This window comes from Camelus dromedarius, chromosome 11, assembly GCF_036321535.1.
Source record: "Camelus dromedarius isolate mCamDro1 chromosome 11, mCamDro1.pat, whole genome shotgun sequence".
Lineage (NCBI taxonomy): Eukaryota > Metazoa > Chordata > Mammalia > Artiodactyla > Camelidae > Camelus > Camelus dromedarius.
The window spans coordinates 7,878,477-7,901,828 of NC_087446.1; the positions used below are offsets into that span (position 1 = coordinate 7,878,477).

A 23,352-nucleotide genomic window follows, 5' to 3' on the forward strand; every position below is an offset into this window, starting at 1 on the left:
TTTCCTCAGAGGACTATCATTTACTGAGCTGACCCAACAACTATAAACTGGTAGAAGCAAATCATACTGGATGCTGGGTGTGGTTTTTCTTTCCCCTTGGGGAAATCATAAGTATCTAGATATGCATAAGGCATCTAGTCTTTTGGTGCAAAGGCAGGAAGAATCCCTGAGCCACTACCCAGGTCTTCTGAAGGTGTAACTAAGGACCTAGGGGGTATGTCCTCCTTTTGCTGTACGTTGGGACATGTCAGTGCCTCTTGATGGATGACCACACAGATGGTTCAGAATGAGAGTAACACTGCCCCAGTTGGACACCGTAGAGAGGTGGAAGAATGACTCCGGTGGCAGCTTGCCCCACCCATTCTATTATGGAGACCTGGGTCAAGCACTTCAAAGTTTCCCCTAGCTGCAAATGGAGAACCGGTACCACTCCTGTAAGAAAACGTTTTATACCATACACAAAAGTCAAAACTTTTGGAAAGGAGTTGGAAAGGAGACTTTTATTTTCTTCTAGCCATGCTGTGGAAGGACAACATGTTCCCCAGCTTTATTTCCTCCCTCAAGGAGAAAAAGGACAGTAGTTTTCTAGGTCTCAGGACTAAGCTGCTTCTAAGTGGACCTAGCCAAGACAGGACAGAAAGACTGGAGACTGATTCCAAATCTGTCAGCTAAACACATCAACTGCTCATTGACGGGCAGGCAAGTGACAAAGGCAGGTTGTGGACTTGGCCTCAGCAACCAAGAATATAGGGTATGAGGTGATCAAAATGAAGAGGTAAATAACACACTGTATGCAGTTAACCCAGAACCCATCTGTGGTATTTTGGCCACTTAGGATGAGAAGTATCTAAAAAGGCTACAGCCTCACAGCTCTAGTCCTAAGTGTATCTTGCCATTCTCTTTGGCCTTGAGCTTCAGCACAAAGGGCAGATTTCTAACAAATCCTGTGAGAGCAGAGGTTCTCAGCCAGGGTCATAGTCTCAGAGAAGATGTAGCTGGCAGAGATTCTGGACACATGCAGGGATCCCTACTCACACAACCCTCCTGGGGCCTCTCCAGGGCCTTTAGATCCCAAAGCTGATTCCACATCAAAACCATTTGAGGTCTCAACTTGAGTGGAGTACTAGGGAGCAAAAGTCAGCTAATCTGGAGTGTGACCAGGAGAACCACCAGGGGTTGAGCCCAGGAGGAAAGGTAATAGGCCTCACAACACAGGTTTTCCAAACATGAGTTTCGATTATTTATTTGAAAAAAAAAAAGTCACAACCAAGTGTATAAAGAAAAATACTGCTGTCCTGAACTCATGTTTTACGAAGGGGCAACAGGGAAAACCAAAATACACTTAAGATGATGAGCATTTATGTAAGCATTAAGCTAACTATGTGGTTTGCTAACCTAGATGGTGCAAAAAAAATTTCCAGATGGAAAAGCAGGAGCAGATACTCTTACTTCACGCAAAAGTGGGAGTTACTGAAAAGGCAGGCTGAAAGGCGGGGAAAGGCCCTAAATCTTTCTCCAGAGACTAAAATCAGGCAGGCGATGTTCCTTCCTCTATCCAAGAATCTCAAAGCACTTAACTGTTGTCTAAGTTTTGATGAGACTCACCCCATCTCACTCAGCAAACCCTGGTGAGCAAAATCACCAGGACCAGGGCCAAGAATTCCCACTGCTTTTAGTTCTGAGGACTTCTAAGAGATTCTTGCTTATGGAAATGGTGAAGTTAGGGTTTTTGGTTTTGTGAAACATAGGTAAGAGACAGAGCTGCCCTTAGAAAGATGCTCTTTAGAAAAAGAGGAGATAAACTCAAATCACAATTACACTTGGCTTTGATAATTTGGGATTTGGTCTTTAAAATCTTTTCTTTTTTGAGCTCTCCTTCTTATGTTTTATATGGAATTTTGTCTGATATCAGCTTGGGGAAATTATAGGTTTTATAATATTTACACTGGGAAAACCAAATTTTTTATCAGTGAAGAATAACTCATGCTTTTGCAACTTTCAGCCCCCCCTGCTCCCTTCCTTCTAATAGACATCAGATGGGTGCATCAGAACCAGCAATGCCAGGCCCCGCCCCATACCCTCTACATCACCCACCCAGGGCAGCACTCGGGCATAGGGATGGTTTTAAACTCCACTGTGATTCTGATGAACAGCCAGGATGGAGAAGCTCTCTCAGGGTTCTGGGCTTTATATTTTTCATCCTCCTGCAATGTCTTTATACAAATGAAACAACTGAACCATTTTAGGGAAACTCTGCATGTACATGAGAGAAGAGGCAGGAAGATTTCCAAATATAACCAAGGTTACCCCTGGTTCTCAACCTCCTAAACCGTAACAAAAGAGGGGACAGGAATCTCTACCCTAAATCCAAAGGGTAGCTGAGGTTTCAATGCTATTTAAAGAGTCATTTCATGTCACTCTCACTGGGAAGGAATGAGACAGCTGCAGAGAGCTTCACCAGAATCTCGATGATGGAGAGGTAGTAAGAATAAAAGTAGTTAAGACTTGACGGGAGAACAAAATACTGGATGGGCGGATCAGAAACAGAATTATCATCAGCCTCTTGCCACAAACAGGAAAAAACCACAAAACAAGAAGGTGCACTGACATTGTGTATTAAATATTCCTCCCCACGCTCAGGATACTTTTTACATTGCAATAAATAGTGCAATTTTAGCAGCGGGAAACAAGGAAGGTAGGAAGTACCCACCTCCCTCTCGTCTGTGTTTTATCCACGTGTTCTCTTCCTAGGTAGCACCGGTCTCCCCAGGTGCTGGGTGAGAGACAGGACAGCGGGAAGAGGTCTGTGTGTGTCTGCCTGCCTCTGGCCTCTGGCCTCTGTAGGTGCCTAGAGAGTTCAGTGAGCGCCCCCTCACGTTCCTGTGGCAGACACTGGGGAATGAAGGGCTGGCTATTGGGCCTATTCCTGCTCTAAGGCAACATCCTAGAAAGGCAGGGCCTGATGGGGGAGAAACACGGTCACTGGGCCCCAACTTGTGACTGGATCTTCCAGCTGACATTCAGCTGCCTGTCAACCTCTAGCACTACTAAGACTGTCCCTGAAGGCCTTGTCCTAATTGGCAATAAGGCAAGGAAGGGGGCCAACAACAGCCTCGTCCCTCCCCGTCCCCGTCTGACTCCTGCACACAGTGGTGCTGGTCTAGACCAGCCATGGATGAGGTGCACACACCAGGCACACAGACCCTCTCCACCACTTCCGGTTTCCCCTACCCTGCACTCTTACTGATGGCCACTAAGAAACACAATCTCTGCAAAACTCTGCATCCAATTTATCTCGAGTCCTCCCTCCTGTGTGGGTCAAGGACGTGTTCCCACGAGAGACCTCAGCACTTACAGATGTAAGTCGGTCAAGAGGTGGGGGGAATGGGCTTCTTCTCCAGGAACCTGGGTCAAAGGCCAGCTTTTCCACCAGCTTTACCCCCAGAAACCCTAAATACTGTCTGAGTACTCTTTGCAGAGTTCAGTTTGAGACATGCAATCATAACTTCAGTGACATTCAACTAAAAGGCAACATCTCGATCAGGCAGATGTGCTCCAGGGAAAAGAGCAAAACTGAAGGGATGAACAGGAGGAAAAGACGGAGAAGACGTGGACAAGGGGCAGGCCACGGGGCAGGCCACAGGGCAGGGCAGACGCAGCACACCTGGGCCAGAATGCAAACACCAAGTGGTCTCAACAGCTCAGGCCAGTGCTCCACCTTCTCAATTCATTCAAGAAAAATTGGCCTGGAGCTGGGGGAGGGGAGGAGTAGGGAGCACAGTGTTTGGTAACAAAAATAGAAAGGGTTAGTGAGAAAAGAGGAGACAGAGGTGTCATTCTAATCAGCATGAAGTGACCAGGGCAATAACCAGCAAGGCAGGAGGCACCTAGGGACCCTGTGAGGCACCAACTATGTAGCCAAGTGTTTCTAACAGAGAATCCAGGGCCTGACCACTGGACACCTACTTTGGCCTTCACCTGCCCTACGTCTGCAGCAGCACCTCCGGCTCAGACAGTGAGCAATAGAGAGTGTATCCCATTTCGTCTATTTCTTCAGGGGTGAGCTCTGCAAATAAGTTCACCTTGGGGTTCAGGGCACTAGGCAGAACTCCAGCCTCTAAGTAGCTGATGAGGCCCCTCAAGGCCTGCAGGAACCGGTCGGCCAGCACATCTGGAGACCAGTCGGCCTCCTCCTGGGCCAAGTGGAGGATGACGTTGGTGAGCTGGCTGGCAGTGAGGTGGCCCAGAGCCGGAGTGGACTTGCATATGGCCTTGAGGATCTTGAGGCACAGAGAGCGGCAGCCCAAGTCGGCCTGGTCCAAAGCCCGCAGGCGTGCCGTCTCAGCAGGACGCAGGCTCAGCCGCCACAGGTTGTCATACTGGGCTAGCCGGTGGGGTCTGGCCACCAAGACAGTGTCACCAAGGGTCACTGATGGCAGGAAGTCAATGATGAGATGCTTGTCACGCTCATACTGCACTTCCAGAGTCAGAGCCTCTGGGGGTGGTGCCGGTCGGATCACATAGTCCAAGAGGGACCCTATGGCCGGCCAATTGATGGAGCCAGCCACTACCTTCTCAAACGTGTCTGCCACTATCTTCGGGGAGAGGTAGCCCCCCACGACACAGCGGTCCCAGTAACTGCTACCACGAGGAAAATACTCTGGGTTCTCACGGCGAACTAGGAAGAAACCAGGGACATTCATGATGGTGTCCTCCCCAGGGATACATGACCACAGGTTCTGCTCCAGCACAAGGGGCACAATGAGTTGGATGTGGTCAGCTGTCACCACCTGTTGAGAGCAGAATTTAAAAGGTTTAAAAATTTTAAAAGGGATTTAATCTGCTCAAGAGACAAGCTTCCCCAAACACAGGTCCCACCATCTTATATTCCCCCAACAATAAAGGAAACTAAGAATCCTTTCCTGTCACCGTATCAGTCCACAGAGGGAAGATTTACACCCAGGTCTGCGGACACTAGAGCCCGTGTTCATTCCACAGCCATACTGTCTCTGGACACACAAGTACACATGACACCCCCATGCCCTGAAGACCCCAGAAGAGGGAAAACCAGAAAGGAGAGATGGGGACAAGAAAACAGGAAGGTGGCCTCTTACGGCTTCCTAGAAGCTGTATGACTAAAAAACAAGAAAGGGTTAAAGAAGACTCAAGGCAGGGATCTCCCAATGCTACCCCAGTGTGCAAAACTCAGGAGCACTGAGACTACTCTTTCTGGCAAGTGTGGAACCTGATCTTCTGAACCAGTAGCACTATTGAGAAGCATCCTGGTCGGTACCCACCCCCACCCTTCCTGAGAACCCCCTTGTTACCTGCAGGTCATCACAGAGGCTACCACTCAGGTACATGTCCCGAAGTGGCATGTCAGGCAACTTGGCCCGCAGGAAGCTCCGGAGCTCGGCACATATGTCCACAGCAGCTTGCTTGGCCCGAGCCTGCTCGCCAGCGGGGATGGCTGCCCGGTTCCGGTAATAAGTAAGAAGTTTCTCCTGCAGGGACATGCGGAGTCGTGACTTCTTCAAGTCTACCTGGCCCTTCCTGGCCAATGGCTTGGGCCGGGGTGGGCAGAATGTATCTGCCAAGGCAAGAGAGAGAGGCACATGAGCTCTTCCCGGGCTTGCTCAGTCCACAGAGCCGCAGCCCCAGCGAGGGGCGGGGCTGGGCACAAAAGGCAAGTGCCCACGCAGTGCCTGGCACTCATATCCTTGAGAAATGCTGAATACAGGAGTAGCACAGAGAGCCTGGAGGAAGTCCCAGAAGGGGCATGAGCCTTCCTTACCTGTGTCAAAGGCCGTGGGGTCTGTGGGAAGGGTCTGTAGGGACCTGCTCAGGCCTGTCTTCATGTCCTTGTTGAGTAACCGTGGGGAGCCCATCCAGTTTGGTTCTTCCCAGCTCCTTTTCCCTGCGTGGCTCAGGCGGGTGGGGCTGGTCGGGGCGCTGATGGCCCTGTCGTACATCTGAAACAGCAGGCACCACCCAGCACATGTACCTTCTTTCCTGTTTCCCTCCTTCCCACAGCTTAGCCTTAATGAGTTCAACTACTATTTTTCAGTAATTTTGTTTTATTCTAGATTATGGAATACTTAGCTCTACACAATCTCAGGAAATATTAAATGATATAAATAATTAAGAAACAGATTTATCCGTAATGTCACAACCCAGAGAAACTATTAATATTTTGGTATATTTCTTTCTGGAAATATGTTTATACAACTAGGATTCTCCTCTAATATATAATTTTGAAAACTGATTTTTTTCATTAATCATCTTTATCACCCTCCCACATCACTAAAAATGAATCGGTGTAGAACATTATGGTACAATTTCTGATTATACAACATTGTACCTTATGAATGTGCCATATGTTGAACACTGATTCCTTTACTTAACAAATACATAACTGAATGGCTACTATGTGCCAGGCATTGTTCTAAGTGAACAGAATAAAGTAGTAAACCAAAGAGACCCAATCCCTGCCCCCATGGAATTTTCAGTCTACCTGAGGGATACAGGCAACACGCAATAAACAAGTTAAAGTTTGCAGATAGAGACGTTAAGAAAAGTAAGAAAGGGAAACAGGAAGTATACGTGTGATGGGGGTGTTGCTAGTTTTTTTTCATTATATAATATATATATTTATTTTTAATTGAAGTATAGTCAGTTACAATGTGTCAACTTCTGATGTACGGCATAATGTTCCACACATGCAAATATATATAGATATATTTGTTTTCATATTCATTTTCATTAAAGGTTATTACAAGATATTGAATATAGTTCCCTGTGTTATACAGAAGATATTTGTTTTTTATCTACTTTTATATATAATGGTTAACCTTTAGATATTTTAAATAAGGTAGTCAAGGAAGAATATTTTGGTTATTTGCCATTTTTCACTTGCTGGGATAAACACCTTTATTTGTATCGCCAACAATTTCTTTAGGGCAGAGCCCTAGAAGTAGATTTACTGAATTCTCTTAAGGTCTCATCTAATAATGCCAGATTACCAAGTTACATTCCCATTAGCAATGTCAGTCTTATTCTTGGTCGGCTCCACCTAGCAGCCTTACTACCTCTCCAACCCCTGGCCCTGGCTGAGGGCACTTACCCGCTTAACCGCCAGCGTGGCGATGCCCAGCATGGCCGCCCCGCCCACCCCCAGCACCAGCCGGGCATTGGAGAGCACAAAGTCAATGGCTGTGCCGATGCCGTTGTCATCCTTCTTGCTTTTGCGCTCACCAGCGCCTGCCATTGCTCACCTGGGGGTGAAGGCAGAACACAGCCATCAGCACCTGGGACCTCAAGAACCATCCCTCCTCGTCCCTCCCCCATCAGGCCAGTCCCCAACAAGTTCAGGGTACTCTGTGAGTTCCAGTAACCCAAATCCTCCTGCCCTTAACACTCACTCCATGCTCTAGGGTCGGGGGAGGTACCGTGTTGCTTGATGTATCTGGATTCAAGGGGGAGAACCAATCCTGCTACTTATGGGAAACCTCCCCACCAATCTATTGAGATTACAGAGAGCATTAAGCTCATTGTCAGCCCCTTCCTGGATTAGAGTGAAGTACCCCCCACATAACATAACCCTCTGTACCCCTTCCCAACCTCACAGTGCAGATCAGGTTTTGATCCTTTGGCCATTGCTTGCACAAAGTTAGATCTGGGAAGGTCTAATTTAATTACAGGAGGATCACCTACTCCGACCCCATCCTTTCACACACAGGGAGGTGACTGCCAGAGGTTCCGGAGAAAAGGAATGACGGAGCCATCTGCGAAACTCAGGACTCCCAACTCCCAGTATGCTTTTTCTACTGCATCATGTTTGCCCTTACCAGATCAAACTCCCCATTCTATCTACTTTCTGCAAAAAATAAATAAATAAGTAAATAATAATAACAACAACAAATACTCTGCACATGGAGACGTAACTACAAGTCCATGTGTGAGAAAGGTCCAAAGGAGAAAAGAACTCTCTGCTGATGGTCCCATTTGACAAATGCTGCTTCTTGGAGAAAGTGTGCAGGAAACTACAAGAAACTCAGGTGAGGCTGGGACTATGAGACAGAATAAACACAGCGGTCACTGCAGACTCAGCTGTTAACTGGAAAACAAAAAGTCCACCTGCTCAAGTGCACTTGAAAATGAACTAAAAATGTATTCCTCTAAAAGGAGTCCATGGGCACAAGGCAGAAGAGGCTGGCCTCCCGTCCTGTGCTCAAGGGAGGCAAGCACACACTTGCTCCCCAGCAACAGTGGAGACATCCTGACTGAAATTCCCCGAGTCCCCAAGTAAGCCCATTTCCCAGGGAGCTAGAACCCTGGGCCCGACCCAGATGAAGGATGGCAGAGTGGCTCAGATCTGAACACTGCTCGTAACACTGTGACTCTCCTCCACCTCCCGTGTCCTGTACACCAGGCACTACACAGGGAGATACACAGCTGTTTCCCACTCACCAGCAGACCCAGCACTTCCGGAAGGGGAGGAAAGAAAGAGACAAGATCACTGTGCATCTTCCAGTGTGAAGTAATGTGCTCTGTAACACCCTTACAATTGGGTATTGCTAGTTTCTTATCTCGTGCCCCTTGCGTATTCCTCCCCTCTCAACAAGAAAGAAAGAAATATTTTGGGGGGGAATGGGGATTAGGTTTGTTTGTTTACTTTCATTTGAGGTACCGGGAATTGAACCCAGGACCTCGTGCACGCTAAGCATGTGCTCTACCACTGAGCTACACCCTCCCCGCCAAAGAAAGAACTACTTCTGACTACTTATTCCAGCAATTGAGTTAATTAAGAGTCACTGTCAAGTCCCAAATTATTTTTTCCATACCTAAAGTTCACAACCATGGTGGCACTTTTCTTTTCTCCATCTTTTACAGTTAATAGGAGCTTCAGGTTTAGGGACATAACTTGGCCACATTAAATATACCCACACTTCAAATGCACAGAGCAAGCAAGGCCATGGAGAAGAGTTAAACTTTGTGTTGGCAGGTGGAGACAGGCAAGAACTCCCTCCAGTGGCCACCGAGACAGAGACCAGATATAAACTCACCGGAGGCAGTGATCCAATCAGGACAAAGTTGAACGTTACACAGTTCCCCACACATAGCAAGGAAACAAAAGAACTTTTACAGATGTATTTACAACAGGGAGAACCACTGGATGGGGGTGGAAGAACCACCCTCTAAATGATCCTTGGATGTGATTCTGCAGAACATCCTCCCTCCAAGCAGAAGCCAGAAGGAGACTCTCTGGGCCATTTAGTCCTTGGCCCATCTGCTGACTGGTGAGAATGAGACGGTGAGGTGGCGTAAAAGAAAAGAGCCTGGGTTTTAGAGTTGGAAACCTTGAGACGGAGTACTTGCCTTTCAGCCCTGACTAATTAGCTGGGTGACCTCAAATGGGTTACTTAACCCCTCAGCTAAAGGGGATAATGATGCCTACATGGCCTAAATCATAGGGCTGTAGTGAGGAAAACTCATCTACTGAAATACTGCATGTGAACACTTTATAAACTGTAAAAGGACTCTACAAATGTGGGCTATCATTAAGTCTTTTAAGATTTCCATCCACAGGACAAAAGGTCAACTTCCAGAAGGCAGCCAGCAATCCAGATTGTCCTGTGAGTTACACTTTATCTTCTGAGACGGAGCCAGGAATGGCCTCTGAAACTCCCACTGATGCTCTCCTGGGCTTGAGACCAAAACTATTAAGTTGAGTGGGCTTGGGAAAAGGCTTTTCCTACTTTTGTGCAATATACTGCCCACCCCAACCAAGGACCAGGTTTGACCAGATGTCAAAGACCTGGTGACCTGGAAGAGGAGTATCCACAAGCTCCCACGGGGAGACTGAAGTTCATGTTCTAGAGCGGAACTCAGTCGGTCCCAGGTGAAACTACTTATCCACAGTGTCTCCTCCATGCAGCCTCTGCTGCACTAGCCCAGAGCCTACTGGAGACAGGACTCCACCAGGCAAGGAGAGGGGCCCGGCTCCTCAGTGCAGTTAAGGAGGAGCCCCGTTGTTTACTGGGTGTAGTATCAATTTCACAAGATGAAAAAGTTCTGAAGATCTGTTACACAATGCTACGCTACACAATGTTACACAATGCTTACATACTACTGAACTGTACACTTACAAATGGGTAAAATATTAAAAAAAAAAAAAAAAGAAAGAGGGGCAGGAGGAACACAAACCGGCTGGGCAGGGCTGAGGATGGAGAATGTGAACTCTGCTAACATTTCAGACAAGTTATTTAACCTGTCTCCCTGGTTACAGAAACGGGAGTAGAAATACTCATCACCCAATATAGTGGGGATGATGAGTGATGGAGGCCCTGCAGCTTCCTAGGATGACAACACAGAATTAGGGAAATTCCAAGTGGTTTCACTTGAAAAAGTCATACGACTTAAACATTATCTGGCTTGAGTACACACGAGAAGAGCTAACACATACTGAGTGCGTACCACGCGCCTGGCCCTTTCCTCCCAAAGGCCAGTCTGCCAATCAACCCGAGTCGCTGAGGAGAACCAAAAGCCATTATTACCTAAGGCTCCTCCTCCTGCTTTCCCTATTAAAAACAGCACCCTCCGCCCAGCTGGCAACTTCAGCCCTCACAGTAACCCTTCATTCTTCCCTCTCCAACTCCTGCCTCAGTTAGCTTCCACTCAAGTCCCACCGCTGTACGCAGTGCACTGACGCGCAGCCTCCAACCACCTCAGTCCCTCCATCTCATCTGGTCAGATTCGCGGCCTCCAGTATCTCTCACCAATTTATTCTCCCTGCTGCCATGATTCCTCATCCACGCCTTTCCCCCGCTTACAGAGCTGTGATGGTCCCCTGCCATCAGGTATCACAACCTCCTCAACAGGGGATTCACTGTCCTTCTAGACCTGGACAAGACTCAGCTCCAGCCACTTGCCTCACAGGTGCACCACTTGAGTCACTCCAGACTCAAGTTTCCTGACCACAAAATGTGGTTTTCACCTCCACACTTGCTTATTCTTACCCATCTGCCTGGCAAGCTTCTATTTCTCATTTGAGGTAGACCTCAAATGTCCTCTTTTCCATAGCCACCTGTGATGCCTCCATCACCATCCCTCCCCCAGGGAAGCGTTATGTCCTCATCTCCAAGCTCTTTACTCACCCTCTAGTACAGAGCCACTCGCTGGCATTACTTCCCGATGACCTCTACGTTAGCCCGAGGCTCCTGATGGACCACATCACTCATCTCTATCTCAGAGCCTACCAGAACGCCAGGGCCACAGGCGGCCCTCTGGGAAAAGTTGCTGAATTAAATACAACCATTAGCTTATGGTGGGACTTCTTGATAACAGTGGCATAGGAAGTAGTAAAAAGAGCTGACGTATCACTTGCCAAGAACCGTTCCAAGTACTCTGTGTGCACCATCTCATTAAATTCTTGAAATAAGCTGAAGAGGTAGTACTATTATCATTTTACAAATGAGGAAACAGAGACCCAGGCAGGTTTAGTGATCTGCCCTAGATCCCACACTTGCTGGGAGCAGTGCCAGGACGTGAACCCAGGCACCGCCCTCGGAGGTCTGTGCACTGTGCTTGCTTTATAGACTTTTCTAACAGAATCTAGTTAGGTTTAGGGGAACATGATCTCACCCACAAGATAAATGACTCCATGGAAGAATAAGCCAGCCTGAAACTGAGCTCTATTAGTTCTAACCAATGTCTTTTCTAGCATATTCATACATAAAATGTTCTAAGAAACAAAATGGTATCCTGATGGGGCTTGAAACTCAGTGCCTATTTTTTCTCAATAAGGGAACATACTTCTGTTAATATGTTTGTATCACCTCTATTGATTTATGACTAAAGGACTTCGGTCACTAAAATGAAAGGTTCTCCTTCTCCTGGCCCCCTGCATTAGAAAAAACTGAAACCTACAGGAACAAGAGCCTACGTACCTGAGGCTTCTTACTGCATCTGTGAGGTGGAGGTGGGAGAGAGGCAGGCGTGTCTATGGAAGGCACCTTTGTCCTCTCTCCCTTGGAATTAGGATGGCAGGGGGAAAGGAGAGGATCCTAAATAATCCCTCCCAGTTTGCTGCGGAGGAAGACCAGGCCCTTTTCCAGCTGCCTCTCCCGGGCCTCAGGATCCTCTAGCTTCTGATTCTTCCGGAACTCACGGCGGATGGAGGCAAGGTAGAAGTCTCGATCAGTGTAGCGAAGCTCTCGGCCCTGGCGCAGCAGAGCCCGGTAGAGACTCAGCACCGCCTCTCGGCTCCATGAGGCCATGGGGGACTGACAGAGGTTTGGCGTCAAGCTATAAGCAGAAGGGAAGAAACAGAAGCCTAGAATCAGAATTAATGATAGAAATTAATTTAGAAACTATTTAATTCCATAGTTAGTAATTTAGGTCTCAGAGACCCCCAAGGTCGCACTATAACTTAGTGGCAGGGCCGGGACTAGACACCAGACTACTGACTCCTGCTTCTGGGAAACTGCAGGTTATGCTAAAAGTCCAGGGCCTGGAAGCTGGACTGATGAGCTTGAATTTTGGCTCTGCCAGTTACTTGCCATATGACTCCGGCCAAAGTACATAACCTCTCTTGAGCATCAGCGTCTTCAGCTGTAAAATATAGATAAGGCTACTGACATTTATATATCGCTATATACTATATGCTAATAGCACTTACGATATACGGTTATTCTGAGAATTGTGTGTGATAATACACGTAAGGCACCTGTGACAGAACCTCACCACAAGGGGTGGTCTAAAGTGGCTGAAGACAAGGACTCTCAGTCATACTTGAATCCTGGCACCACCACTTATGAGCTGATCACCGTGGGCAAGTTTCTTAACCTCTCTGTGCTCACCTCAGTTGCTCATTTATAAAATGAGAATTGAAATTTTATTTTCCCATATGACTGGTATGAAGATTAACTGAGTTAATGTATGTAAACAATTAGAAAAGCACTTGGAATTTACTAAGAAGGCTATCAGGGACAGCTATTGTTAATGCTACCTACCCTCGTTTTTAAGTGCTCAGTAAGTATTAGATTTAGTTACACATAAACTGTCATCATCTTCCTTCAGTAACAATAAACCCTTACACAACCACACAGTGTTACTATTTGTAAAGTGCTTTGTCATCCATTATCACATTCAAGTGAAAGAACTAATGAAGTGGTCAGGGTTCATAACACTTATTGCATGTTTCCTGTACACCACGCGTGGGCTAATCAGGTCCCACGTGACAACTCATCTCACTCTATCAACAGTCCTAGGGTCATCGGTATTCCCACTTTAAGTGGAGGAAACTGATGCTCCCAGAGAGAAGTAACTTGCCCATGGGCACACAGCTGTAAAGGGGGGTGCACTCCTGACCCCAATTCGGACTGCCTCTGTAATGATAGCTACCATTTGCCAGGGCCTTACCATGTGTAGAGCACTTCTAGGTGCTTTCCAAACTTTCCCCAGCCCAGCACCTGGCACACAACAGGGGCTTAAAATATTAAGTTGAAGGAAAGAGGGAATCCTCACAATGTCCCTGTAGAAAAAATAATCACCTGTTTCTGAAATAAAGAAATGAGACTGAGTAGGGGAGGTATCTGACTGGTAATAAGGTTTGAACTTTGGACCCAAAGTCGGCTAGCGTCAGCCTCTGGCCTTGCTAACTTGCTGCGCGAGCTTAAGTAAGCCACCGTTCCTGTCCCTTTTCCTCAACAGTGTAAGAGTCCCACTCGCCCCTAAGGGCCTACCGGAGTGGGAGAGATGAATCCTGAAATCAACAGAAGTGCTTTATGAGGTAGGAAGCGACTGTCACGCGAGGTCTGTTACTACAAGGTCGACTGGCAAGTGGGCGGCTGGGCCCCGGCGAATCCCCAACTCCTCCCCCGACCATGAGGGTATCGCACGGAGCCAGGGTGGGGAGACCTCGAGGCTGGTGCAGGCCGGCTCGGGGGAACCGGGAGGACTCCGGAGGTTGGGGCGGGGTCACGGACGTGCCTTTAGGAGAAAGCCCAGAGCGGGGTGGGGCGAGACCCCTGGCAGCCAAGCCGGTAGCTCGGGCGCCGGCCAGGTAGGGGGTGCCGGGGCGGCCCTGAGAGGAGGAGCGGCGAGCCCCCGACCCCAGCCCTCCCCACTCCCCTCACTCACCCGCGAACCGCGCGCGCTACCACTTCTCGAGATTCGCCTCTCTCCCGGTACCTCTCCTAGGGTCACCCACCAACATGGCCCCTTCACTTCCGGGACACGACCTCGCGCACGGAGCTGAGGGGAGGGGCCGAACGGAGCCTGGAGGCGGGCGGAGGCGGGAGGACTTCCGGTCTTCCCCTCCTAGGCCTCTCTAGGGGCGGGGCCAGGAGGCGAGTCAGGCCACGCCCCCTCACGCGGCTCCGCCCCGAAGCCCTGAGTCACGCCTCCGTATGCGACGTAACCTAGGGACCAGCCCGCCGAGGCCACATGGGGCCCTCCGGCCAGATAGTTCCCTTAACCTGCTGCCAAACCCGTAGCCTGTCAGGAGGTCGGGTCACTGCACTGTCTGCTGATCTCGGGCTGGAGCCATGGAGGGGGGTGTCCCTGGGGGAATTTTAACACCAATAATATTCCCTATCGTGGCTTTCAGAGCTCTTCCATTTTCTCAGATTGCTTTCTTTTCATCTTTTCATGCTCTTCCCTCTCCCCAAGCCTCCTGGCAAAGACCTACCTTTCAAGGTCCACCTCAAATGTCCCCTCTAGAAGTCTTTTCCACCCCTTTTCCCCCTCCTCATCCAACACACTCAGGTGTCTCCTTTGGGCCCCACAGAAATGTCTGCACACTGTCGTTAGGGCTTCACTTGTTCAACAGCAAAACATGTTTATTGGTACCTGTTATCTGCTAGACACTCTGGTTTTTTGGGGGGGATAATTAGGTTTATTTATTTTTATTTTTATTTTTTAATAGAGGTACTGAGGATTGAACCCAGGACCTCATGCATGCTAAATATGCACTCTACCACTAAACTATATCCTCACCCCAGGCACTGCTTTTTAATTTATCCGTTAGTTTCTGCCGCTCAGCAGATTTGAGTGCAGAGCCATGTTCTTATGGAATCCGTAGCCCCCTCCCCTCAGTGCCCAGCCCAGAGTCAAGCTGAGGAATGTTAGTCTCTCCCAGAAGGGGACAGACAGGCTTTGGAATCAGGCCCAGCTGGCTCCAGTTCCAGCTCCACCACTTCAGGACAGCTGCCTGCCCTCTGGCAAGTTTCCTAACCCCTCTCAGCCAGAGTTTTTGTGAGGATTAAAAGGCATCTAGCAGGAAGGGGTGGGCACTTACAGAGCAGTAGCCCACCCATCCATTTATTCATGCACAAATCCTTGTGTTGGGTCTCTAATGTGCAAAGCACTGCCACAGGCATTGCAGAGAACAGAAGAATCGAGTCCTCATCTTCTAACGGGGGCTGGTATAAGAGGAAGTCATAAGAACTGGGAGGAAAATTACTGTGGTAAGGGGACATGGAGAGGACCTGCGGAAAAGTCATTCCAGGTGTTGGCCCTCAGGTGGGCTCTTAGGCACAGCTGTCCTAGGAGCTGCAGGAGGCGGCCAGGGCAAGGGGAACAGAGTAAGCAAGAGCTGGGGAAGAGGCAGGACAGAGGGTCCTTATCAGGGACAGAGGAGGGGAGACCTGCGTGGGACAGGAGCCAACCAGAGGGTTTGGAGACAAGGAGTGATGGGACCTGATTTCCATTTGTTTGTTAGTTGGTTTGTTTATGATGAAATAATTTATATTTAGAATTAGCCAGCTGGATTCAGTTTAGATGATCCCAGTTTTGTTGACACCACCCAAAGCATCATAGTCAGGGCCAGTTGAACATAATAAGCCTTCTCCTCTCCATCAGACCCCATGATGTCAGAAAAGCATCTTCCCAGCCTGTCTGATACAGTGTTGATGGCCTTGACCTTTACGATGAACACATGTGTGTTGCTGTCTTCTATCTTCTTCATGGCACACTCGGTAGCCTGGGGAACTTGATGTTGGAATAGTGGTCAAGCTTGCTTCTCCTGGGGGTGCTCTTCCAAGGGTATCTGGGCTGCCTTCAGAGCCACAGCGTCTTGGTCCTCAGGAAGGTAGGTGATGTGTGGACCTTCTTTTGTGTGTGTGTCTGTGGATGCATGTCAGCATTGCCTTTTTGGCCTTCAAAGCCTTTGCTTTGGCTTCAACTTTGGGAGGACAGGGGCTTTCTTCACGTTCAGTGCCATCTTCAAGAGAAGGGTCCTCGACTTCCATTTTCACAGGATCATTCTGGCTTGAGAATAATGGAAGGGTGCAAGGCCTAAAGCAGGGAGACTGACCTGCTGCAAAGCCCCAGGGGAGAAAGAATAGGGGCTCAGATGAGGCAGGTGGCAGTGAGGAGAGGAGTGGTCAGATACAGGAAGTATTTGGAGGTAGAGCCATAGAACTTACTGACATGTGGGTGAGAGAGAAAAGGGTCCACCATGGCTTCAAGGTCCTACCTGAGCAATTGCCCTGCTACCTCCCTGCTCCAGCCCATTCAAGAGCATCTCCCAGGCTTTCCAAATTGCTAAAAGAAGCAGTTTGCCAGGGACCTAAGGTCTCCACTCAGGTTCAGGAAGACTTCCCATGACAGGGAGCCCCATCAATACTGGGGAGACCATGAGCCCCTGGAACCTCTAGGAAAGGGAGAGGCCCAGATGGGGGTCTTGAGGAGGCTTAAGATTTAGGAGCAATAGTGCATGTGGCATCTGGGATATTAGGCATTATTCCCCCAGGGCTGGCTTGGTGTGGGAGAAACACTCACTCTGAGACAGCCCCGGCACCTACAGCTGCCTTTATTAAGCACCTGTTGTATGCCAGACCCTGGGCTGACTAATTTACAGATGTTGTATTATGTCTAATCCCAGCATCCCTGTTTGGTCGGCGTGATTATCCTGACGATGAAAACCGAGACAGAGAAAGGTTCAGGCATTTCTCTGAGACACTCAGCCAGGCAGCAGAGAAGCCCACTGTGGAACCCAGGTCTGTCTCACTCAAAAATGTGTGTTCTTGCCATTCTTCCAGGCTGTCCTACTTTGCTCTTTAAAGAAATAATTTTGTGACCCAAATAAATCTAATTGGTGACATTTCCAACTGGAAGACCAGGGGACCTGTTATATCTCTCCTGACCCTCTTGTTCTACAGAACATTATTTTTAGAAAGGAAGGAAGGAGATCCCTTGGGGGTCTACCCTTCAGATCAGCTTCCTTGAACTCTTCTTGCTCTTCAGAGGCCTCTCTTTTCTTCCAGACTCACAGGGCTCCTCTCTGCCTCCCAGGCTCCCACAGCAAGGGAGGTGGGGCAGGGAGGCCGGCGTCTGGCCCCCACTTGCATCCATGGTGCTGAAATCTCAGGTATCAATTCAAAAGCGATCTGTGCCTCTTCCTTTTTGGCCAGAGAATGGAAGAGCATCAGAACAGCAGACTCCCAAGAGGAGGAGTCATTTCTCCACAGTATTTGGGTTGCCCTCATAATTTAATCATACCGATACCCAAAACTGTAAATGGAATGCATTGTGAGACAGTGATTGGCACCTAGAGTCACTTATTATTTTGTCAAGTATTTGACATGCCAGTCAATTGCATGAGCAATGTATGCTTGCTTGAAATTGATCATGAAACACCTCATGTTAAGCTTCCTCTATCTGGTTTGGTGGGCTGGGCAGGCTGAGACCTGCAGGAGACCAGTCCCCAGAGGGCTATCCCTCAAGGGAGTCACCAGTGGACAGTAAGAATGAACAGTTACTGAGGTTTCCCTGTGTGCCAGCCCCCACCCTCCGTCAGCGTCCTGCGAGGATGAGACTGTCATTGTCCCAGTTACACCCAAGGAGATGGGATCTTGAAGAGCCAGAAAAAGCTGGACTAGGATCTGAACTCAAGTCTGGAGCTCCAAACCATCCACAAGCTAGATAAAGTCATCCGGACAAGCGTGGAGGAAAAGGACAAGGAGGGGGAGCCCTGGGGACTCCAACATCAAAGGCTGAGGAAGCAGAGGATGCTGGAGAAGACCAGTCAGAAGACAGGAATGACCCAGAGGCTTGCGGGGAGGAGGGTGTGGTCACAGAGGCCAGTGCCCCAGAAAGTCCACATCATCCCTCTCAGATTAGGAGCTGCTCTCTGCTGGCTGGTTCAGTGAGAGGTGGGGGCAGAGGTCCAGGGGCTAAAGAGTAAATGGAAATAGAGAGACAGTGATTTTGCTGAGAAAGGACAGAGCAAGATAAGAGGACAGTTAGGGGGCAATGAAAGCAGATTGGGTTGGGTTGGGTTGAGTTGGGTTGGGCTGGGCTGGGCTGGGCTGGGTTGGGGCCTGGCTAGTACTTGTTCTAGCCTCAAGGAGGGGAGGGAAGGAGCCAGTAGAGGAAAGAAGTTGAAAATGCCAGCGAGAGTAAGCCTTTGGTGCAGTGATGTCACAGAGCGGACTGCAGGGAGAGTGAGTCTGTGGGCCAGGTGCCTATTTACCTGTGGGAGGAGCAGCACAGGGTGGCCCCAGGCTTCCTGAAGAAGGCAGAGAGTGAGAACCCTAAGGCCTGAGTCTTTCCAGCCATTCCCTTACATTGCCTGGTAAGATGCCTCATAAAATTAGACCCTCTGTAAATGCTTGTTGCTCTGAATTGGAGGGAAATTGCTACTGGATGATAAGACAGAGGGCTCAGTCCAGCCCACCAACCCTCTGCACCCCTCCCAGGGGGACCCAGGGTGGAGTGAAGGTGCAGACGCTCTGATTCCCTGGGCTGATGGAGGAGTTGGCTGTAACAGAACACGGGGTGTGAGCGGCCAGGGACCTGGAAGTCACTCTCAGAGAGCCAACTCCCTCCTAATGGGGTTTGCTGTCTTCAGATATCATTGATCCTGTGTTCACCAGACTAAAACCTGATATCCCTGGACAGGAGTGAGCTTCCCCTAATGTCCTGAGAAGTCTTTGCTGCCCACGTTGTGCCAGATGGTGCTGAAATGGGTGAAGGAACGTAAGCTTGTTCACTGAATACTTCTCTTTGGCAGACAGCAGGAGTAGGGGGCTGGGGTCCCCGAGATGTGTGGGCTCAGAGCCCAGACCCCAGCTCCTCCACTTCCCACCTGTGCACCTCTGAGAGTTGTAGGACTTAGGAGAAGACCAGAAGACTGAGTCCAGTGTCCTGCCCAGAGCAGTCGCTCAAGAATGGGAGGAACCCTTTCCAAATACGGCTCATGATGGGAAAGCCATTCTCATGCCGTCCTCACATCAGATAGTCAGAAGGAAATGTCTACCGGCCAGAAGAGCAGACAACAGGAAGCAGGCAGGAGGCCCCTCTTATCGGATCAGTGAGGCAAAACCCAGAACTGTCCCCAGACTGTGCTCAGTGACTTCTAAGGTGCTGGTGACACCGCTGGCAAAGCCTCCTGTTGACACAGCAGCAGGTGGGCCTCCATCCTCAGTGAGGTGGAGGGGGGTGGGCGAGCCCCGACCAAGCAGGGCAGCTGCCCTGATCTGCCAGGGTGCAGGGGTCCTTGGGGCCCGACTGTTTGGGGCCACAGCGGTGGGGCAGATATCAACGCCTACTATTACTATTACTCACACAGGTTAGAGGCCTGGCAGACCAGGGCCCAAGGAAGGGTGAGTTACTATGTCAGCCTGGTGTCAGGACAATTCAGCGAGGATGTCGTGACCGCTGCCAGGCCCCGGGCAGAGTGCTGGTGGGGCTCAGCCCCACCATGTAGACAAGACAGATGCTCCAGAGGTGTCCTCCACAGTGTTCCTCCTCAGAGCTCCAGCACCTCCTGTGCAAGTTCCGGAAACTTCACTTCCTCTATAAAAGGGGAGAAGGGGACACAGTCCTTCCCTCTGATGCCTTCAGCACTTGGACATTCCCCCAGCATCACCTGCATCATTTTGTGTTATTTTCTAGGACTGGTTTTCTTTTATATTTATAGTTTTCCACGATTCTAATTTTTAGACATTTGCTTTTCCATTTTGTGGCCTCTGTAGAATCTGCCTCATATCCTGGGTGGCGTCCAGGGAGAAGGAAGAAAGAGGAAGGAAAGAAGGGAAGCCGGCCCTGCGAGTTCATGGACATGCCTCCTGCTCCCACCAGGGGGCAGTGCAGCACCATGAGCAGGCTGGTGGAGCCTGGGTCCTAAATCTCAGCTGGGAGCTGCGTGCTTTTGAGCAATTTATACCCTTAATCTCCCTAAATCCTAGGCTCCCCACCTCTGATCTCACAGGCTGGAAAGTGGGAGGAGCACACCTCACCCCCCAAATAGCATTCAGATTCCAGGAGGATATATGCAAATTGCCTGGCATGTACGCAGCAGATGCTCAAAGGTTGTGTCTGGTGGTCCTTAACCTGGGACATTTCACAATGTCTGGAAACACATTTGGCTGTCACACCTCAGGGAGTGGATTCTTGGATAGAGGCCAGGGATGCTGCTAAACCCCCTGCAGTGCACAGGACAACCCTCCACAAAGAATCATCGGGCTCACAATGTCGGGAGTGCTGAGGTCTGGAAGCCTTGGTCTACTCCCAGTTAACTTTGAGCTCCTAGAAGGCAGAAAATGTGTCTTGTCCATTTCTGTATCTTCCTCAAGGCCTGTCACACAGTGGTCAGTCAGTAATTGAGTGGAGGACTGAAATGAGAGGCAAGTAGTGGGATGGACTTGGTGGTGGGACCAGCCAGTGTCAGACCAGAGGACGAGATGTCATGGAGTGGGGTCGCGAACCTGACTGCATTAGCAGAGGTGCTTCCTGAGAGCTGCATGAGATTTGCAAAAACGAGACTGCCTCCTAAGCGTGCTAGTCAGGTTGCTTTCAGTGCTAGAGATCGGGGAGGACTCTTTTATAGAATTAAGCACCCCTCTGGGAGCCTTCTGCCTCAGGAAGTGGTCACATTGCAACAGCTGAATTAGGACATTTTCTGCCTCCTACAAATCTCAAGAGTGTCGTGTCTTCTTCCTCCCATTGCCAACCTGTGCCCTAGGCCTTGATCAGCTTTTGTAGAACCAAATGGTGGGAAGTCTAGAAGTCCCTTTACTGGAAGGACAAGGAACTCAAGGGCAGGGCAGATCAAGGAACAGAGATGCCTGTTATTTTTGTCTCCTTGGTGGACAGTCACGTGGATGAGGGCCTGGCTTTGTCCCATGTGATCCTCTAGAAGGCAGAGCATCCTAACAGGGGCCTGGTGTGAAGCATGCTGGGTCTTCAGAAAGGCAGCCTGGCAGGATGGGCCGGAGGTCCTAATTACACCATGGAGACTGATCCAGTGTGACAGTCAGAAGAAGTGGCGAGTCTGGGCAGGCTGGGTGGATGACTGGGGGGCAGCCGGTCTTGTGGGTGAGGCCCTATGGAGGAGGACGTTTGGACCATAGAATACCTACCGCCCTCAGGTGGGCAGGTGGGTTGTATGAGACAGAACCCTGGCCCTTGGGATGGCAGAGTGGCGTGACCAGGGAGCAGGGTGTCAGGGAAGTAGCATGTTAGACAGCCCCGGGTTCAAATCCTGACACCTCCACTTTGGAGTGATGTTCTGTTGTTTAGTCATTCATTCCACAGACAGCAATTGAGTTGTGCCAGGGACTTTTCGGAGACAAACGCAAAAGCAGACAACTCGAAGACCACGTGGAAAGGGCAACGCTGGAGACATTCAGGTGTAATGGGAGCCCAGAGGATCAGCTCCTCACCCAGGTGTGGAGAACCTGACAATGGAGTGGAGCCTGAAAGAGTGAGCAAGTTAGGTGCAAAATGGCAGCAGAAGGTTCTGGGCGGAGAGATCATGCATACAAACTCACAGAGGGAAGTTCCCATTAGATGAGTCAGAATGCTTTTGGTTGTGCATTGCTATTAGGGAGAGTTCAAGGATGACTCCTGGATTTCCAGCTGTTGAGGCTGGGAAGATGAAATGTCATCAATGGATGGAAATTACAGAGCAGGGGAAGCTGAGTTCTGTTTGGCTCCTTGGTGACCTTGATACCTTAGGGGCTCATCTAACAAACAGTGGGGTCTAGGGGCCGGGTGCTCAGGAGAGAGGACTCCCTGGAGGGACTAAGCCAACCCTACCTCGGCAAGAGTCATGACTACACGCAGAGCAGTGGGCCCGGGACTAAGCCCTGGGGAGTCCCCTGAATGAAGCAGTGCGGGGTAAAAGGAGCCCGGAAGGCAACCAAGAAGGAGTGTCAGGGTGGAGGAGGAGGAAGTCACAGATGCTAAGAGAAGGTAAGTTGAGAAGGGATGCATGATCCACGTGTCAAATACACCAGGTGAGGAAACGGAAGGGAGAACATAGTTGTGATGATGACAGTAGCTCACACTTACGAAGCTCTCATAATGCTCCAGGCTCTTTCGAAGCTCTGAGCATCCTCACAGCCACTCTGGAAGTCTGTCCTATGAAAATCCTCATTTCACAGATGAAGATCCAGGAGAGGGAGTTGACCAACGGCTGGTAAAAGGCCTGATGGAGGCAGCTGAGGTTGTACCAATGGTGACATCTGTGACCCCCATTTTGGGGGCAACCCCCCCTTTTCAGCCAATATAGAATGGCTCTGGTTGATCTAAGCCAATCGGTATATTCCAACCTATCCTCTCTCCAGTCTTATTGGTCAAGGGATGATCACATGACCTCACCCAAGTCAATGAGATCCAGGCCCAGGACTCTGAGAGAGAGAAACTCTATTTCTTCTGTGCTGAGTATCCAAGATGAGATGGTGTGAGGCTAAGAGTTGCCACAGCCACCTTGCAGGCAAGAGGGGTAAACCTGTCTGAGAATAAAGACAACACAAGTTGGGATGTGGAGCTGAGCTGAGCCATAGAGAAAGCTAGATGACAGTGTGACACTGAGCCCTGCCTCATGCTGTACCTGAAGGCTTTATCATTACTGAACTTTACTGCTATCAAGCCAATAAATTCCTTTCTTGCTTTACTAGTTTGGGTTGGCTTTTTTCTCATGAACTGAAAGCAAACTGTATCAGTTACCTATGGTCACAACTAGGCTGTGTAACAAATCATCTTCAGCTTAGTGGCTACAGCAGTTCAGCAGCATAAAAGCAATAAAGCAACTCATGAGACTGGGTTGATGTGTAGGTTGACTGGGAAGTTCTTCTAGCCTTGACCAGCTGGGATGTTGGGGAAAGCCAGGCTACATGTTGAGGCCACAGTGGTAATGATTTGTGTCACTGTTGACGTTTTGTCTCTGGAAGCTTTCAGCAGTGTAGGATAGGTGCTTGAAGGATGGTCTGTGATACTGATGCGGGGTTGAGCTTTTCATACACATGCTGCAGAACAGAGGTGCAAGAAACAAGGGCGGCATATGAGAGGCCAGGTTTTTTGTTTTGTTTTGTTTTTGCAGATTGTTACTCAGTTTGGGTT

At 49.4% G+C, this 23,352-nt stretch overlaps 2 protein-coding genes, 1 long non-coding RNA gene and 1 pseudogene across 6 annotated transcripts in view; 1 reads left to right on the forward strand and 3 right to left on the reverse strand.

Annotated features, from left to right (window-relative positions):
• Positions 1-472: 472 nt before the first annotated feature.
• On the reverse strand, positions 473-7,267 carry MIEF1 (mitochondrial elongation factor 1). The gene is made up of 4 exons (XM_010983555.3): positions 7,124-7,267; positions 5,795-5,972; positions 5,328-5,590; positions 473-4,790 (listed from the first exon to the last, which is right to left on the reverse strand). The coding sequence occupies exons 1-4, from the start codon at positions 7,265-7,267 to the stop codon at positions 3,984-3,986; spliced, it is 1,392 nt and encodes a 463-aa protein (XP_010981857.2). The 3' UTR covers positions 473-3,983.
• A 4,798-nt stretch (positions 7,268-12,065) lies between these two features.
• On the reverse strand, positions 12,066-14,284 carry LOC135322510 (mitochondrial ribosome and complex I assembly factor AltMIEF1). Its single transcript, XM_064491432.1, has 2 exons — positions 14,143-14,284; positions 12,066-12,306 (listed from the first exon to the last, which is right to left on the reverse strand). The coding sequence occupies exon 2, from the start codon at positions 12,276-12,278 to the stop codon at positions 12,066-12,068; it is 213 nt and encodes a 70-aa protein (XP_064347502.1). The 5' UTR covers positions 12,279-12,306; positions 14,143-14,284.
• Positions 13,537-23,352, forward strand: part of LOC135322511 (uncharacterized) — a 39,742-nt gene continuing 29,926 nt past the window's right edge. Inside the window, exon 1 of one of the 4 annotated variants that reach the window (XR_010383101.1) lies at positions 13,537-13,792. This is a non-coding gene — a long non-coding RNA (uncharacterized LOC135322511). The remainder of the gene's footprint in view (positions 13,793-23,352) is intronic. The other 3 variants (XR_010383102.1, XR_010383099.1, XR_010383100.1) reach the window with 3 other exon arrangements.
• LOC135322459 (large ribosomal subunit protein uL23-like) lies at positions 15,780-16,253 on the reverse strand (annotated as a pseudogene).

Bases quoted from the DNA above. Each gene is read 5' to 3' on its own strand.
- LOC135322510 (XM_064491432.1), bottom strand. From the start codon at position 12,278: ATGGCCTCATGGAGCCGAGAGGCGGTGCTGAGTCTCTACCGGGCTCTG.
- MIEF1 (XM_010983555.3), bottom strand. From the start codon at position 7,267: ATGGCAGGCGCTGGTGAGCGCAAAAGCAAGAAGGATGACAACGGCATC. The intron at 5,973-7,123 runs GTAAGTGCCCTC...CTGCTGTTTCAG, and splicing joins CCACGCTGGCGGTTAAGCGG to ATGTACGACAGGGCCATCAG. The intron at 4,791-5,327 runs GTAACAAGGGGG...TGCTCTCAACAG, and splicing joins GCCTCTGTGATGACCTGCAG to GTGGTGACAGCTGACCACAT.